Source organism: Stegastes partitus, unplaced genomic scaffold (assembly GCF_000690725.1).
Source record: "Stegastes partitus isolate 25-593 unplaced genomic scaffold, Stegastes_partitus-1.0.2 Scaffold255, whole genome shotgun sequence".
NCBI lineage: Eukaryota > Metazoa > Chordata > Actinopteri > Pomacentridae > Stegastes > Stegastes partitus.
Window position 1 is genome coordinate 252,009 of NW_007577986.1, and position 17,738 is coordinate 269,746.

General features: G+C 40.6%; 2 protein-coding genes across 5 annotated transcripts; one reads left to right on the top strand and one right to left on the bottom strand.

Moving 5' to 3' along the window:
* Positions 1-864: 864 nt before the first annotated feature.
* Positions 865-6,147, bottom strand: drc10 (dynein regulatory complex subunit 10). Its single transcript, XM_008282026.1, has 5 exons — positions 6,060-6,147; positions 3,659-4,190; positions 3,294-3,518; positions 3,113-3,184; positions 865-1,420 (listed from the first exon to the last, which is right to left on the bottom strand). The coding sequence occupies exons 2-5, from the start codon at positions 4,187-4,189 to the stop codon at positions 1,139-1,141; spliced, it is 1,110 nt and encodes a 369-aa protein (XP_008280248.1). The 5' UTR covers position 4,190; positions 6,060-6,147; the 3' UTR covers positions 865-1,138.
* Positions 5,587-17,722, top strand: tpcn1 (two pore segment channel 1). Of its 4 annotated transcripts, none has more exons than XM_008282023.1 (27): positions 5,587-6,223; positions 10,309-10,439; positions 10,850-11,026; positions 11,120-11,233; positions 11,447-11,577; positions 12,076-12,164; positions 12,300-12,334; positions 12,457-12,515; positions 12,679-12,778; positions 12,984-13,100; positions 13,182-13,306; positions 13,604-13,652; positions 13,749-13,812; positions 13,901-13,945; positions 14,040-14,096; positions 14,184-14,237; positions 14,354-14,426; positions 14,697-14,804; positions 14,910-15,071; positions 15,253-15,368; positions 15,619-15,665; positions 15,775-15,843; positions 15,993-16,089; positions 16,396-16,455; positions 16,554-16,693; positions 16,789-16,869; positions 16,950-17,722. In XM_008282023.1, exons 1-27 carry the CDS (start codon positions 6,133-6,135, stop codon positions 17,094-17,096), a joined length of 2,538 nt encoding a protein of 845 aa, XP_008280245.1. In that variant the 5' UTR covers positions 5,587-6,132; the 3' UTR covers positions 17,097-17,722. The 4 variants fall into 4 exon arrangements, with proteins under 4 accessions (XP_008280245.1, XP_008280247.1, XP_008280244.1 ...); XM_008282022.1 differs by lacking the exon at positions 5,587-6,223 and adding an exon at positions 9,984-10,139; XM_008282025.1 differs by lacking the exon at positions 16,396-16,455.
* The last annotated feature ends 16 nt before the right edge of the window (positions 17,723-17,738 follow it).

Below are 17,738 nucleotides of genomic sequence, written 5' to 3' on the forward strand. Positions count from 1 at the left end.
ATAAACTTCGATATCAGTTTACCTGTTGCGTTAAAATTTAATTCACTGAAGTAGCATTTTAAAAAGTTAACTAAACTTAAACCAGAAGGCAGTGAACTGCAAATAATGTGCAATCAACAACTGATTTATCTTGACAAAGATTCCTACAATAGTTGAATCTGCTTTGAAATTACTGCATATTTATTCTGTCAGTAGTAAGAAGTATACTGACGGTCATTATAATCTGTATTATTGTCATTTTTGTTCCATAAATGAGCGACTACATTCACAATGATTGAGGAAGTATGCTAACAACCGAACAATGTAGCTTAATACAGCGTATGAGTTTCATTAACGGTCAGGAGGACATTCATTGAGCTTCTCAGTGTGATCACTGCAGCTTGGCCATACATTGGTTTTGGTGGTGGTTAACTATAACATTTAAGTTGGCTTCATTTAACTTTGTAAATACCGTATGTCTAGAAAACTTTTACAGTTGAAGTTGCAGTCTCCTGATGCCCATGTGACCAAATAAATGTAATGTAGATAACTCAGTACACAGGGGTCTGCACTGCCCCCCTATGGCTATTATAGGAAACAGCAACTCATACATACAATACATCAGTGCCTGTGTTAACTTATTAGGCTGATTGGACTTGTTCAACATTAAAAGCTGAGTATATTTATGCGAGAATATTTGCTAAGGCTATAAAAGTAACTGCAAGCAAGAATTCTAAAGTTGTTCACCCGGGATACAGAGATGTCAATCATGTAGGTAAAGACACTCCCATGAAGTCCTGAGAAAAAGTCTAAACTGCCCATGTGATTGTCTACTGGCTTTACATAATAACATATAAGTAATGAAAATGGTACATTACGTTGCTGTTTCTTCATTTGTGACTTGTTTAATAATGCCTGTACGTCAACACAGCATTTAAAATGTTCACAAAACATAGCAAAGTATTGCACTGTAGTTAACAGAAATTGTAAATACTAGTTTAAAATACAAAGATTTTTATTGATAAACAACATATAAATGGGAACCACAATGAATCTGGGATGTAATGTTATTTGCTTATCAGGCTTTTAAATTTTTCTTTTTTTTCTTTCTTTCTTTTTTTTTTTGTAACAAAACATCCCAGAACACTCCTGCTCTATTTTATTTGCTCTTCTTGCCTTTGCTCTTTTTGGCCTTCTTGCCTTTGCCCTTGTTCTTTAAGGCCTTGCGAGTACTGTAGCCTCTCCACCAGGCTTGGGCGAAAATAGCAGCTTTGGTCTTCAGCTCCAGCTCCTTCATCTCCTCCCTTCTCTTCTCCTCCGCTTGCCGCCGCCTCTCCAGGATCTGGTTGCACTCTACTTCTAGGACAGAAAATTCTTTCTCCAGCTTCCTCAGCTCCTCCTCCTCCTTTCTGTAACCAGTTTCATTCACGTCCAGGTTGGCCTGTGACAGGTGATTGTGGCAGTAACAGCGTTGAAGGATGGAGAAGAGAGAGATGGTGGTGGATTGTGATGTGCGGTGGAAAAACAAAACACATATGTTAAAATATTAGAAAGTGTTATATGTCATGATTCAATGCTCTTTGTCCAACTCTTGAAATACAGAAGGCCGTGAAAGATAGTGTGCACAGAACTTGCAAAAAGTAACCAAGCCTGTGCTCAGCAGATGGGAGCAGAGGAGAGATCTTTTGCATGCCTGTATAAATGCTACATTTCTTGACTCTGATGTCATTTGTTCTTTGTATGCCTGTATAAATGCTACAATATTTCTTGACTCTGGAGTCACTTGTTCAGAATCTGTACTGTGCATGTGATTCCTTGCTGCAAGTAAAACTTTGCTTTGACTTAAGAGACGACTCTGTGTATTGATTTGGAGCAGCTCAAACTCCACTGAAGAATTTTCCTACCATAAAGACAAAAAAAAAAAAGACAAAATTGAGGTGTTAAAAAGAGATTGATAGGTCATATTTTTCACTTGGTAATTTCACTACTGTTGAGCTTCCTGAAATCTTGAAAGAATAATCAGCTAAATAAGCAGGTAAAGATGACATGGATGGACAAACCAGACGAAGTGTCAATGCATCTGTGCTGAATTTCAAACTGAAGACACACCTCAAGTGAATGTGTGAAATGAGAAGGCTTACATACACAAAACAAGTGTATATTTTAGAAATTACATAAGTATTCAGTTATCTGATTTGTCAATCAACACAAAATTAAAAATAATCTATCATTGTAATTGTTTAATCAATGATTTTTTTTCCCTGGCTTCTGCTTCTCTAATGCAAAGATGTTCTGTTTTTCTGTCTTACCTTAATGAAAATGTCTATCTTTTGGTTTAGGACTTTTAATCAAATGAGCTCTCAGAACTTGTGATAACTGTACATTGCAGTCTATTGTGTTCACGTGAAATTCCACACTGTTCCAGTCATCTGTGGCAATCAAAAGTTTTCCATCAGAGGGCTGTCACATGTGTACAACATACACTGGTGTTCAAAGGAAGGGCATTACTTAGAAATTTCACATTTATAACCCTTTTACCCTGATGGCATGTTACATGAATGACTAGCATTACAAACAGAAATATGAACAAAATATATTTACTAAAAGTGAAGGCATGGTTGAATCATATTTAACAAATGTTCTCAAAATGTAAAAGTGAGCATTTCCAAACAAGATTTATGCCTGAAATGTTATCGGAAGCCCTTAAGGTGCTTCAGTTCATCATTTTAAATGACAAATTGAATGAAATGTTTACCCTGTGCCATCTTGACATGTTTATATACCTGAAAGTCGTCATTTGTGTGTCAGTCTTATCTTCACTGTCTTTGAACCCAACTGTATGTTGTTTGTTCTGTACTGTAATTCTGAAACATACTTGGCATGATAGAATCCGGAGGGATCCCGTGACATTAATACCTCTTACTCTGTTTATTGTAAAGTTTTGCTGACTGCGTAAGTTCTTGCATTGTTGTGCTTTTTATAGTGTCCATGCAAAAATATTTTAGGGGTGGCATCCTGAAAATGGTTGATCATTAATCTCAGCAGATTGGAGGACTGGTTCTAGGAAAAGCCTGTAAATGGGCCCTGTGTTGAGACTGTACTCAGTTATTTTTCCTTGTTTAGCAGTTTGTACCTGTGTTTCCTCCATTTTTGCATCAAAACTCTGGATCAAGGTTTCAATTTTCATCTCCACCTCTTCATTTTTCTGCCAAGGAAGAAAAACAACAAACATGGCATGAGTTTTAATGAAAAGTAAATATGTTACTATGATTATAATATGAAACATTTTCAGTGTAATGTTACACTTGACTAACCTCTTGGAGTATTCTCTCTGCTTGTCTCCTTTTAAGCATTAAATTGTAGAGCTGATCGTTTAGTTGATCGATCTCCTGTTGTAGTCTGGTCTGCTTCAGGCTCGTTGTCTTGACCTGTGGCTGGCACTGTTTGTCTGTAAGAAGTGACATTTCTTCTTCTTCTACTGCCTTGCACATTTGTAGATCATTCTGCATGTTTTCAATCTCATTTTCTTTGAAAGCAACCTGTGATATAATAAGAAAGATACGAATGGTAAGAAGTGGGGAAAAAACATTTTTTAGCACCAATTTAGGAAGTAATGCATGTGTCAAACAAGACTCTTGTAACCAACAGATTCCTTTTAATATCTATTTCGATGCCTCACCTGTTTGTCTATTTCCTTTATTTTTTCAGCAAGTCTTTTCTCCAGTAAAATTATTTCCTCCGGACTTTGAGGCTCCTTATCCAGATTGGTCAGCAGCCTTTTTACCATATTGCTGTGAAACATCTTAAGCTCTCTAATTAGTATATTTTCACTCTCCTCTATTTCGATACCTAGCTCTGCCCTCAAGCCAGAAATGGCACCTGGATTGGCTTGACAAAGCCTGAGCGCACCTCTGAAAGACTTCTTGAAGTTCCACTCAAGCTGCTCCCTTGCTTGATCGCTTGCTTCCATGGCTTGTCCCTCCAGTCTTTCTTCTAATATCTGGTGCTCCTGAAGTGCCTTACGCAACTCCTGGTCCTCAATGCCAGACACGCTGTTTGACTTGAGAACAGCAGACAGAATTGCTGCAATCTCAGCTTGACTGATGCAGCTTTCCAGCACATTTGAGATGTGTTCAGCCTCAGGATAGAGCAACAACAGAGCATCGTCTGATTGGGTCGTTGCCGGACCTGTTGCCCACTTTGCGGCCATACTGTCAGTTGATGGTAGAAATAGAAAAAACATTGTTGTAAATATTGTTTGGCATTGTCTGTAAAAAAATGCAGTATTTGTCTATATTGGCTTACTTGGATTGCAATATATCTAGTAGCTTTTGTGTATAGGGAGTAGCTTTTGCTATATGGTCAGTGCTCCCCAACTGTTTGATGGTCCTGACTCCTATTGGTAGCAATTGTAAATATTACCAATTGGAGTAATATATGTAATATGTGGACAACTTCAAAACCGAAAGACATACAATTTACAATAAGATAAAACATATATAAGCAGAAAAAAATCTAATTATATATGTATTTGAATAAAGAAATGTAGGTAGAAACAGTGTTTTGAGGTGTTATAAACATCTAAAATATATGGATATTTGTATATGTATAAAAGTATAAAAGAGTCTGTCCTGGAAACACCTGATGTCAATGCAAAATGTCTGTACATGAAACAACTTTATGTTTAAGAGATTATATGAATATTTAGTCAATTATTAAGTCAGTTAACATAAAACACAATCAATTAATCAAGCAAAAATGAAAATGTTCTTGTTTTAGCTTCTCTAATTTGATTTTCTTGCTGATATGTGTTTTATCTTATTGTAAATTTAATGTCTTTTGGTTTTGAACTTTTGATCCTCTTGGCCTTGCAGAGCTTATAGGAATTATAGATTGTGATTTACATGTTTTGTATTGTTCAAAAACAAGTGTGTCATGTGGGAATTCGACATTCCTCAACATTCTTTCTTGTCTGTTACAAGCATCACAAGCTGAAATATTAACAAAAGGCATGTATTTCAAGTGTATGCAGTTGACTGATATTCAACAGGTGCTCTCTTATTATCTTATTCCAAAATAATTCGCAACCTGTATCCAACAGCTCCAGTAAAAACACCGTTTATGCCTAAATTGTTATCAGAAGCTCTCAAGTCGCTAAATGAAAAAAAAGAACATCACTTGCTTAGTTTTTAGCTTAGGTTAATGAAAGGAACGTTCCATGTCTTTTTTTAAAAACACATTTCTTTTTTCTTTTGCAGAGAACGACTGTTGTGACTTTAGCGTATGTTAGTCTAGATATAAGTTGTAAACTAGTTAAGCTACATACCTGTTTACTCGCCTCTAGGAGAAGTGTGTTTCTTTGTTGCTAAGATACCACAACGGCAGGTGCCAGCGCCAAATACGGTCACTGGCTCATACTGCCCATAGCTTATGAAAAGAAAAAAAAAAATCTAAAAATATAAATTACATTTTTTTTTTAAATGAATTAATAAATACAGTAATGTGGAAGCTTTAAATGAATGTAAAGCACTGTCTTCTAATAGTTCACTTTTATTTTGAAATTTGGCAACGGTCGCTCGCCCAGCCTGCCGTGAACTGCTTCAGTGTCGTGAAAGTTTGTTGATCTATCCGTCCCTGTCTGCAGAGCTTTTGTGGTGTCGTTTGTGTCGGGGAATGTTGTTTGCGAAAAGCCAAATATAAATTGGCTGTACGTGGTTATCGGTTTTATGCTACCAAACCGCGCTGAGCGTCTGTTCCATAGCAGGAGATAGCCCGGTGTCCGGTGACGATGCCGTGATGGACGCAGACCGACAGTCTGGGCTCGTTAGCCTCAGTGACAGTGAAGCACCGAATCGGTGACAGATGTCATCTGTGACAGGACAAAGACCAAATCTGCAACCAGCCGACCTTCTGTCCCCCTCACACCACTTAAAATGCGCTAGTTAATGTAATGGGGACATTTTAATCTATATGTAGCGATCGTCTTAGTGTTAAAGTAGTCAGTTTACTAGCAAACAACTAACGGCAAGCCTGTCGTTAGCCGTGAGATGTGCTGCTGTCTTTCAGTTTGCAGAACAAACCTTGTTTAGCTAGTAGCTCGTACCAAGTGAAGGCTGGAAGTGGAGGCTGGGTGCAGCCCGTTTATCTGCTAGTATGGAGTCTGACGACGATGTGCCTCTCATCTTAACCTGGGACGAAGCGAACAGCGGTCTGCTCAACGAGGAGGCTGAAAGAGGAGACGAGAGTGAGTCCTTGCTGTGATATCCTCACCTGCTTCTGTAGAGGACTTATGGAAACTATGTCTGTGCATAGCTAGGCCCTTTAGTGTGGGCACCGGTTTAGGTTTACAATTTAAACTAAAGTGATCCAATCCAAAGCTGTTGTAGTTTAATGTGATAGTTCTGCAATAACCTCTACTTTCATGAAGGGTCACTATGGAGGCTGTGCTTGATCACCAGTTGAGGAAACACTGTTTTCATGCTTATCAAGACAGGCCTATGTTGCTCTGGGCATCAGCATAAGATGGAACTTAAACTTGCAAACCCCACCTGTTGTGTACATGTATAGTGATCCCTCAATCAGCATTGTTGTGGTTTTAGTTTTACATTTTGTGAATGTCAAAATATGCTTTTATTAGAAAATGATTTGACACAGAAGGAATCATGGGTCAGGTGGGAGGCACTCATTGATTTTTCACAGAATGACCCAACTGTAGTTTCTAAAATTCCATAAATGAACTCACTAGAGTCTGCTTCTCGAAAAGTTAGGCATACCTAATATAATGGCAACTGACTATATGCTGTTCACGCTTGTTGTTTTCTGTACAAGGGATTCTGTATAGAATGACAGAGATGTTTGCTTTAATTAAGCCTATGGTTGTGTATTGTTTGACAGCTGTTCTCACCTGTGTGGTGATCTTCTTGTTGTACATATTTGACTCCATGTTGCTTTTAATTAAACCCACTGGACAAATATATAAATGCAGCATGTGTAAGACACAGTAAAACAAATCTGAGTAAAATACAATCAAATAAAAAGAAGTAAAAGATAGAAGTCAATAAGGGATTAAGTCAGGGTGTCGAACTTTACTGTGACTGAATGCCAACATGAAGAGTTGGTTCTTCAGCTGCGAATTAAAGTTTCTAAAGCCGGAGCAGTTCTAACATGAAAAGATAAACATTTCCAGAGATTAGGAGCAGCTCGATCACCTCTATTTTTGTGCCTAAATCTCAGAACATCCTAGAGGATCTGATTAGTCAGCCTCAGTTCTCTAACCACAGCATGATGAGGCAAGAATTCTGCTCAACAGGATGGCATGAACAATAAAATTAAATAAAAGTCTAACTGCATAGTAATAAAGTCATGAATAACTTTTTTAGTCTTTGGGGAAGAGATACGCTTTCATCTTGACTAAAAGTCAACAAAGGAAATAAGTATTTGTTCTTCCAGACACAGCATCTCTACAACAGAATGGGCGTAATAAAACAACAAACTATGCACTATATTGGAAATGATAATAGGATCATTGAGAGTGGGGTTATTTACCAGAAATCACATGTCAGTGTGTCAACATTTTGCATCACATAGTGCCACACAGCTGTGACACATAGAGTAAATGAGGCTGTCAATGCTGCTTGTTTAATGTTGTCCTACTTTTCCTGAAAGGTTAGGCGAAGTTGGTAGACTTCTTGTGTAACAGAATCAAGTTGTCAAACACGTCCATCCAGAGCTGGCTGAAACGATTTCTTAGACAATAAATGGTGTAGTTGTGGACACCAGACATGCAGCAACCAACATGCCAACAGCCTGTTCTCGACTTTCTCTTGTAATCTTTGGCATCCTGTCATTTAGATTAAGCTGCATTTTAAGGCGGTGCTATCTGATGATTGTCCTTTGAAGCCACACCTGGCGAGACTGTGGATTAACTCGGTCCTCGAGAATCTCACCAGCTGAACAACTCAAAAACGTTTTTGTGCATGACCGGCTAATATAACTACTTTTTAACCATAACAGTAGAAATCAGAAGTTAAACTTTTTCTTGAAGTCAGAAAAGACAAGTTTGGATGCTGCATTTATATATTACTGTTCTGTTTATTTACAGAGGAGTACTTACTATTTTTGTATAAATTGTTGGCACTAGTATAGCAGGATATTTATGTTCATATGTCGTTCATCTACTCACCGTATTTGCACTGGTGCAGTCTGAGGCCGGTATGTTGAGAGTCAGCTGGTAACATGCTGCACATCCAAACCACACTGCTTTAATGGAGAGACGAGATTGTCCATCGGACTCTGTGATCACGTGTGTGTCTGTGTTTGCAGCATGTATGGGTATCCATGCATCCACTCAACATAGTAATCCTGCTGCCTTTGTCTTCGCTCACATATAAGCTACAAAATGACCCATCTGAGAAACTGCTGGCTCAGCAGACCCTGCACCCCTCAGCCCCTCCCGGGTGCTCACGGACAGCATGTGTGTGTGTGTCTGCAGCCTGTGTGTAGGTGTGTCTGTCTGTGTGTGTGAGCTCACCGGATCATTTTTTTTTCTGGCTCTGGGGGTGAACAGGAAGAGGAGAGGAGTTTTGTTCTCAGGATATCTGGGAGTGGTGCGCAAGTGGGAAGTATCATCCTGTTGTTGCTGATCGCTGTTGGAGTCTTCTGGAAAGAGAGGGAGTTTGAACCTGGAGACTGAGAAAGAGGGCTGTGCTGTAAGAACTCAATGACCAGTCACATGCCTGGATAGAGGTGTGGAGTTTAGTTTTTATAGCTGGTGGCAAGGAAACCAGATGATCACAAAACTTGATTTTATTTTTTTTTCTGGGAGACAATCATGACTGCTGAGTCTGTTGGCGTCTCTGTGAGCCTGACCTCACCGTGTTGTTGACCGGGAGCTCCAAACATGTTATTGTTCTCAAACAAATGAGGGGTTGGAGAATGGCACACAGCAGACACGGGGTCGACGCCTGTCAGGATAACAGGCAGGCTGCCGCTGGACTGGAATTTGATCTTCACACTTAAGCTCAATCTGCTGCTGTCATGGTGGACCGAAAACATCTGTGACTGCATTTCTGAGACTCGTATGGCCTGCGCTACATTTAATTCCAAGGAGTCGTGCCTGAAGCAGAAACATGTGATGTACAGTGCGTGGGAAGGGCACCCAGACAGACTCACACAGGAGTGAAATATGCAGCTGCAGAGAGACACATGGAGAGACGTTTATTCAAGGAAGAAACTGTGATTAATATTTATGAGAGACCACTGTTGAATCTGTAAATGCAGGCCATGAGAGAATTCTGAGTTTGTCTGGATTTCATCTTTTTTCGGCTGTATTTTTTGAGTTCATTTAGAAGAGAGACACCACCTGATTTTCTATTATGTCCTGTAACAGCCTGCTCTTTCTCTCTGTGGTTACAAATCTAGATGTCTTCCCTGTCTTTTGAAGTTAGTCACTCTCCGTTTTATAACGTGAGATTAATTCCTCCTGTGGTTTGTCTGTCTCATGTCTGTATCCTGTCTGTGGCAGGGAGGAGGCGTAATAGGCAATGTGACATCAGTGCAAACACAACACTTTCTTCTTGACTGGCTGCATTGGGTTCAAAGTTCAGCCTCTGTTGCTAAGTCAGTGGGATAATTTCAGTGTTAAAGTCTCATTTCATTGTTTCTGGTGACAGTAACTCTCTTGAAGGTGCCTGTTTTTCCAAATAAGCAACTGGTTGTCAAAGAAGTACTTAACTTCATATATGCATTGTTTAGAGTTTTGAACAGTGCTCTGTCTCCAGAGTTGTTTTGATCTTCAATTCATTCCTGGATCTGTGAGGATCTCATCCGGACTCCACTTGTGACTCTGTTTCCGATGTTTGCATCAGGCCTGAGTGGAATGTTTGGCCATCTGTATCTCCAGATGTGTGTGGATGCTGGAGCAAGACCAGCGTACTCTGAATAACACACACACACACAAACACACACACACACACACACACTTGTGCTGTGGACTTCAGGGACCTTAATACGTTCACACAGCTGAAGCACACAGACAAATCCAAAGGGATCAATGGAGTGCATATGTGGACAAGCAGCTGGTTTCCATGAGGATCAGTTCCATAATGAGAATCCAGTAGTGATCTCCTCCTATGTCCGCCAGCTAGAACTAGCCTGCATTGGTAGGCACATGACCTTCTGTGTGCTCTGCTTTTATGCGTGTGTGTGAGTGTGTGACATGGACTCATGTTGCTATGCGAAGAACAACCTAATTTCAGTTCCACATTCTTATATTTATCCATGTAAATAAGTGCTGCATGAACACACTGACACTCAGCCGTTCTCTTCCAGATGGAGGCAATTATGACATCGTGAACAATGCTGTGATCTCAACACCTGGGCCACAAAACCACCGAGCCCAGAATGTGTCATTACGGCAAAGCTGGGAGATGAACTACCAAGAGGCAGCCATCTACCTGCAGGTATTTACAAGCCATGGACTGTGGCATTTGTTAATCACTGAGCGAACAGAGCAACTGCTTCCGAATGCACATGACTACGTAATGGTTTTATTATGCCCTCTAAACTGGGTTACTGGTAGATGTCTAAACTTTGTACCCTTCCCAGCAGCGATATTCACATCAAACCAGCTGCAGGAAGTAGTACATTTGTTAATATTTAAGATAGAAGAAGAAAGCAGGGACGCACAAATATGAAACTGACTTTTTATATCAGGAGAAGCATATTTGGAGCTTATAATATTTGGAATTGCTCTGTTATAACACATCATGAAGCAATTATCAATACTGCTTCTGCCACTGCAGTGTGTTTACAATGTGTTTTTCCAACAGCTATATCTCTTTGATATATATCTTTTGAACTTCGTATACAGGAAGGAGAGAACAATGACAAGTTCTTCACTCACCCTCGAAACCCAAAAGCACTGGCAGCGTACCTGTTTGCCCACAACCACCTCTTCTACATGATGGAGCTGCTCACAGGCCTGCTGCTGATGATGCTGTCGTTGTGTGAAGCTCCTGCTGTACCCTCGCTGCGCCTGGATGTCTACGTAAGTGAACGCATACACAAGCGTAGTTTTACAAACCCGTCCTCAGACAGCCGGTTTTCTGTAGAAGCTCCTGTGTTTGTGATGCCTGTGCAGGTCCATGCCACGCTGGAGCTGCTGGCTTTGGTCATGGTGGCATTTGAGCTCTGCATGAAGCTCCGCTGGTTAGGCTTCCACACCTTTATACGGCACAAGAGGACCATGGTGAAGGTAAGTGATACATGCTGCATACTTCCTGATGGTGTAATAATATTGCAGTAGGCATAGAGTAGTCCTGTTTTTATCTGGCCTCATTCTACAGAGAGGTCAGAGGTCAGTTTTCATTCACTTAGGCATGCTGGATGCTGGCTGTCATATGAGGGCAGTCTTTGGGACTCAGCTTTCGCCGCTGCTGTATTGCTCATGTTGTTTTTCTTTGTGCAGACGTGCGTGTTGCTGCTGCAGTTTGTGGAGGCCATAGTGGTTTTGATCAGACAAACATCTCACGTGCGAGTAACCAGAGCTCTCAGACCCATATTCCTGGTGGATTGTAGATACTGTGGTGCTGTGCGCAGGTACATCACACCGTAAACAAATGCACACAGACACACGTACACAGAAATTCACACTGTCAGGTCTGGGTTATGGCCACAAAATAGAAAAATCTCCTTCCTTGATTGAGAAATCGTCTTAAAAATCAACTATTTCTGTTTGCATACTGGAGAAAACTAGAGAGGACAAAGGTAAGAGCACCTCAGAGAAACATTCTGAATGTAATTTTTTCTGCGAATACAAGCTCAATAAGATTTCTCATCTATTGGAAATTCACTGAGAGTGTTTTCTGTTATTGCACCAAAAAGAGTCAGCTGTGTCTGAAACTGAAAAGCTTTGGCAAAAAGTCTTTCAGACATTACATTTACTGCTATTGACATCTGGGTTTAATATAACTATGCTGTGAATTGGTTACCTCAGAGTTTTTTTGTGTGTTTTATTTAATCCTTATTATTTGCTCCTTGAAGACACACACCTCTGTTTATACTGTTTGCACTGACGAGCTTATTTTATCCAATCAGAAACTTACGTCAGATCTTCCAGTCCCTCCCTCCTTTTATTGACATCCTCCTGCTGCTGCTTTTCTTCATGGTTATATTTGCCATACTGGGTAAGAATGTGTATTACTGTAAAGCATATAAACGCTGTTTCCTCGTCTACTGAAACATATATAGCAGAAGAATATGACCTCTGAGTCAATCTGTGTTTGTTACTGTGTGTTTGATTAGTCTTTTGTGTCCTCCAGGTTTCTGCCTCTTCTCTACAAACTCTGCCGACCCGGTATGTTGAGACTTTACTCTGGCTGATAGTAGCTTATTTAACTTGTGTAAGTTGAGGGACTTGGGTGGTTCTTCTCCTGTCTGCTCTGATTTCCTGACTTCCACTCCATCCTCTCGCCACAGTACTTCAACACTCTGGAGAACAGCCTTGTCAGCCTGTTTGTGCTGCTGACCACAGCAAAGTAAGCACAGCGGCACACATGGTACTGTTTGGTTATCTTTACACACACGACATGCAAGCAGTAGTTCCTACTTTCAGAGCTCATAACAGCTTTCGTCTCACCACATGTGTTAGTTTTGTGTCATGTGACTGATTTATTTCACACTTTGTCCTCTCTCTTGTAGTTTCCCTGATGTGATGATGCCAGCATACTCCAAGAACCGCTGGTCCTGTGTTTTCTTCATTGTTTACCTCTCCATAGAGCTCTACTTCATCATGAACCTGGTACAAATAGGCTCATTTTCACCTTTTCTAAATTACGTAGCCAGATTTGTGTCTGCAATAAAAACAGCTGTTGAGTGTGCCAAGTTACATATAATGAACATAACATTTGAGGTCCTTTAGAAATAGGCACGGCCTCCAGTTTTCTCCCCTTTACATAATTACTCATCAACATCACTGCGCTGTTGTTTCCTGTGTCTCCCTCCAGCTCCTGGCAGTGGTGTTTGACACATTTAATGATGTTGAGAAGATGAAGTTTAAATCTCTTTTGCTCCACAAACGCTCCGCTATCGACCATGCATTCCAGCTGTTGGTGAGCCGGCAGGTATGCCTGTTTTTTGGTTTAAATAATTTGTGAGGCGTTTGTAACCACTGCCTGTCTTACATTTGAATGTCTGCTCTCCAGAGGCCAATGGGTGTGTCGCTGAAACAGTTTGATGGTCTGATGCGTTTTTACAGACCACGGATGTCTGCAAGAGATCGTTTCCTCACGTATAAAGCTCTCAACACGTCAGGAGCTCCAATGCTCAGGTAGCTGTCACATACACACTGTTACATGTATTGTTTAAGTTTTAAAATTGGTAGCGTTTTCCACGAGCCTCAGTGCCATGTCTCCATACAGTCAGTGGTGAGAGTGTGTGTGTGGGTGTGTGTGTGTGCGTAGCCGTATGTCTATGTGTATACATGGAGGGTGGGAGGGATGGGTTTTCTTGTCTTTTTTTGTTCTTTTTTCTTTCTTTGACAATGTTTTTAATGCTGTAAAGCACTTTGCGTTGCTCTGTGTATGAAAACTGCTCTATAAATAAAGTTTGATTTGATTTGTTACAGCCTGCAGGACTTTTATAAGTTCTATGAGGTCACTGGCCTTAAATGGAAGGTAATTTGATTTACATTTGCACTGTGTTGTTTCAATTCACCCTATTTTGTGTCCTTTGGAATGGTTGTAATGTACATGTTCTGTTTATGTGTGTAGGCACGTCGCAGTGGAGAACACTGGTTTGACGATCTTCCGCACACGACCTTCCTCATTTTCAAAGGCAAGTTCTCCATTTGTCTTTTTCCGTTTGTTACACTAAACTATTTTGGCACCTCAGTCCCTCATTCTTAGTGTTTTTTCTGTAATAGGCATCAACCTGCTGGTGAAGTCGAAGGCCTTCCAATATGCCATGTGTAAGTGTAATAAGTTACATTGTCCCAGCTACACTCAGAGATCCTGAGCAAACGTTCTCATCTCAGAACTTTTAATCTTTTCCTGTAACGGCAGATGTGGTGGTAGCCATCAATGGTGTGTGGATCCTCGTGGAGACGTACACGCTCAACAGTAAGACCTACCCTGATAGCATGATCACACATGACTGAAGGGAGGAGTTTAACTCTACAGGTTTCTTACCCTCCTCTCCTCCTCCAGGTGGATTTTCCTGGTCCAGATTTGTTCCCTGGAGTTACATTGTTTTCCTGACCAGTGAGTAGAAAATCAGTATTCGCACGCTTTAGAACTGATCCAAGAGGGTGTCTAGAATTAAATACATATGTTTACATGCACTAACACTAACTCTAACTCTGTGCTTCCACTTTCAGTTTATGGTGTAGAGGTGTTATTGAAAATATCCGGCTTGGGGCCAATGGCTTATTTCAGCTCAGGGTGGAATCTGTGAGTAACACCTGAAATTCTTTAATAAAGTATATCGAATCCAAAACGTCAAACTCAAACTGATCCATAATGGGCACTCTTGTAGAGCCTGTTTGAGGAAGTTTGGATTCAGTATTCTTGACAAATTTCAGTTCATTGATGATAATATTTCAGTACTTTCACTTAAATGTTTTGTGAAAAGTAGCTAAAATTTCTAAAAATGTATTTGGAAATGCACCAAACACTGGTTCTGTGTTCTTGGTGGTAATCATACTGTACTCGTCTGTCTAGGTTTGACTTCTCGGTGACAGTGTTTGCCTTCCTGGGCCTGATCGCTCTTGCCTTCGATATGGAGCCGTTCTACTTTATCGTAGTTCTCAGACCACTTCAGCTGCTCCGGTGAGCTTTTCTTCTCTACTTTTAAGAGTGCACATTTACATATGCCATTTTTAAAAAATTTATATTTCGGTTAATGTTCAAACTTTGGTCTTCTGTCTTTCGCAGGTTATTTAAGATAAAGCAGAGGTACCGTAATGTGTTGGACACCATGTTTGAGCTCTTCCCCAGAATGGCAAGTCTCGGGTTGACCTTAATCATCTTCTACTATTCATTCGCCATTGTTGGAATGGAGTTCTTTGCAGATGTGGTTTACCCAAACTGCTGCAAGTGAGTCATGCTGTGTTATCGTCTGTTGAAATCAAAATTGCAATGAGGTAGAATTTATTTTTTTGGTTTCTGCATATACATTTAGATGTGTAAGCGTTAAGTCTGGTCTTCTGCATTCGACACAAATGTACAAACTGTGTGTATTTCAACTAAGTCTTTATTTCACTCTTTTCTCTCTCAGCACCAGCACAGTAGCAGACTCCTACAGACAGATCAACATCACATACGGCAACAAAACAGTGCTGGAAGAAGGCTACTATTATCTTAATAACTTCAACAACATTCTCAGCAGCTTTGGTAATTCCATTTTTTTTTAAAGGATAAGGCTAATAATTGTCTATATTTTTGTTACTGTCAACAAATCCCATTAAAAAAGATCAAATATGAGTTAGTTCATCTATTAGTACTGTCTGATTTCTGTCAGAATATTGCGTTTTTGTATTGGAATCATAGGGGGTTGCAGACAGGAAGGTGGTGTTTACATGCTTTCTCTCCCTCACTGTACATTTAGCAAATTTTAAACAATATTTTTTCATTTTATCTCTAGTAACTCTGTTTGAACTCACTGTGGTCAACAACTGGTACATCACTATGGTAAGATCAAGTTATTTATCTTTGGTTGTTTATCTGTCGTCACGCTGCAATCTAGTCACTGACCAGCAGGTGTCGCTGTTTGACCGTTGCTGTGTTCACTCCCTCACAGGAAGGAGTGACTTCTATGACAACCCACTGGAGCCGCCTGTACTTCATGACTTTTTATATAGTTACCATGGTGAGTCCTGTGCGGTCATATGTGCTTGATGGTTTGTGATATCTGCTGCATTTTTGCCTCTATCTGTGCATTTGTTCAAGATTCACAAGGTTCAGTGTGTGCAAGTGTGACCCTGCATGCGTGTAATGTTTTCTCTGTGCCCTCCACAGGTGGTGATGACCATCATCGTGGCGTTTATTCTGGATGCATTTGTGTTCCGCATGAACTACAGCCGCAAGAACCGAGAACCAGTGGATAATCCAGAGGGTGGGTCTGAGTGTGTGTTGTGGTGAAGCCTTGGTGGTTTAGGTGCTCGATAAGATTAGGATCTGGAGAGTTTGGAGACTCTCTGTTGTATTTCTCAAGCTGTACGTGAGCAGTTTCTGTGGTGTGGCGTGGGGCTGAGGGACTGCCATTGCCATAGAGTAGTTTACTTGATCTGCAGTACTGGTTAACTGGGTATTTCAAAGTAACATCCACATGAATGCCAGGATGCAAAATTCCCAGCAGAACATTGCATTGTAACAAGATGATCAATGTTATTCACTTTACCTCTTGATGGTTTTGATGTAGTCGGTGATCGAACATCAGGAGCTTTCCCGTTTTCTTCAGTATTTCTTTCACAGATAGCCGGTAAAGATAAAATGCTCATTTGATTAACATTGAGTTGCAGCTGTTGTGGATTAGCAGTCAAGAAGTAACTGTAATATGTTTGTTTTCACGTGCTCTAGAGGAGAATGGGATAGTGTTTGAAGTAGAGGTGAGTCGTGATGAAGCTCTGGCCACTCTTGAGCTGTACAAACAGACGTGCCCGGGACTGTCTTCTCTCAGCTCTTTACAGGGAGTCCTACAAGCTATGGACAGGAGTGGGGTAAGAACACTGCCACACACAATATAAACACCTAATCGTCTGCTCTTCACAAGATTTCCACTAACTGGCTTTCCCTGCTGTTTCGTTGTGCACAGCACTCGTCTCTTGTGTACCAAGGTCGCAGATCAAGGACCAAGAGTGACCTCAGTATGAAAATGTACGAGGAGGAGATACAGGTGAGAAACGGAGGAAATCATTTTGTAAATAATGGTAGTCTTTGGGCTGTCTTGATCTTCTGTACGTCTTGTTTCTCTAGGAGTGGTATGCAGAATATTCAAGGGAAAACCTGCCTCAACCAGACCAAAGCTTGGAACGGGACCTGGACAGCCCCGAACTCTCTGAACCGTCTCCCTTCCCAGAGCCTCAGCTCAACTCACAGACTGGACCTCAGAGCATTAACTAATGCAATTTGCAAGCGGTACATCAGTGTGATCATCTCAGTGTTTTTCAATGCAAAGAACGCCCATCACTCCTGGCCTTTTCCAGTCCCCCTCCACTCACCGTTTGTCACAATGGGAAACCAGTCCAGGCTCTTTTGGACCGATGTGGGAATGAGACGAGTCAATGGTGACTCCCTCCTTGAGGTATCTTTAAAGACAGAGAGACAACAGTACTGAACTGTTGCTCAGATGGGAGCGTTGAACGTTGCCCCTTTTTTTTTTTGGCCTTTTTAAAGACTGCAGCAAAAGCTATGAGGAAGCCTGTACTACCACAATATGTTGTGTACGTATACTACTGTAGGCCTTTTGTGCCCTATTGTAAATCATGTAGTACTTAAACCTGATGCCTTAGTTTAATGGCTCATCTGATCAGTATTAACATGGATACTACTTCTACTAAGCTGTCTAAAGACCAAAAGTATAAAAACTGACACTCCTTTTCGCCCAACCCAGCAAATTGCTATGTACAGTTTCTCCTAACTAAAGTCTCAGCAGACTTAAAAGTATTTTACTTTTATATAACTTCTCATTCTGTAATGTATTTGAGTTAATAAGGGATTTTAATAAACTGTTTAAATTGTCAAGTGTATTTGTGTTTTGGTGCC

What these genes read in the sequence shown, in the direction of transcription:
- drc10 (XM_008282026.1), bottom strand. Translation starts at nt 4,189, where the DNA reads ATGGCCGCAAAGTGGGCAACAGGTCCGGCAACGACCCAATCAGACGAT. An exon ending in TAAAGGAAATAGACAAACAG is followed by an intron (nt 3,519 to 3,658) that starts GTGAGGCATCGA and finishes ATTATATCACAG; the next exon opens with GTTGCTTTCAAAGAAAATGA. An exon ending in CAAAAATGGAGGAAACACAG is followed by an intron (nt 1,421 to 3,112) that starts GTACAAACTGCT and finishes CACCTGTCACAG; the next exon opens with GCCAACCTGGACGTGAATGA.
- tpcn1 (XM_008282022.1), top strand. Translation starts at nt 10,031, where the DNA reads ATGGAGTGCATATGTGGACAAGCAGCTGGTTTCCATGAGGATCAGTTC. An exon ending in GGTTATATTTGCCATACTGG is followed by an intron (nt 12,165 to 12,299) that starts GTAAGAATGTGT and finishes TGTGTCCTCCAG; the next exon opens with GTTTCTGCCTCTTCTCTACA. An exon ending in AAGCTATGGACAGGAGTGGG is followed by an intron (nt 16,694 to 16,788) that starts GTAAGAACACTG and finishes CGTTGTGCACAG; the next exon opens with CACTCGTCTCTTGTGTACCA.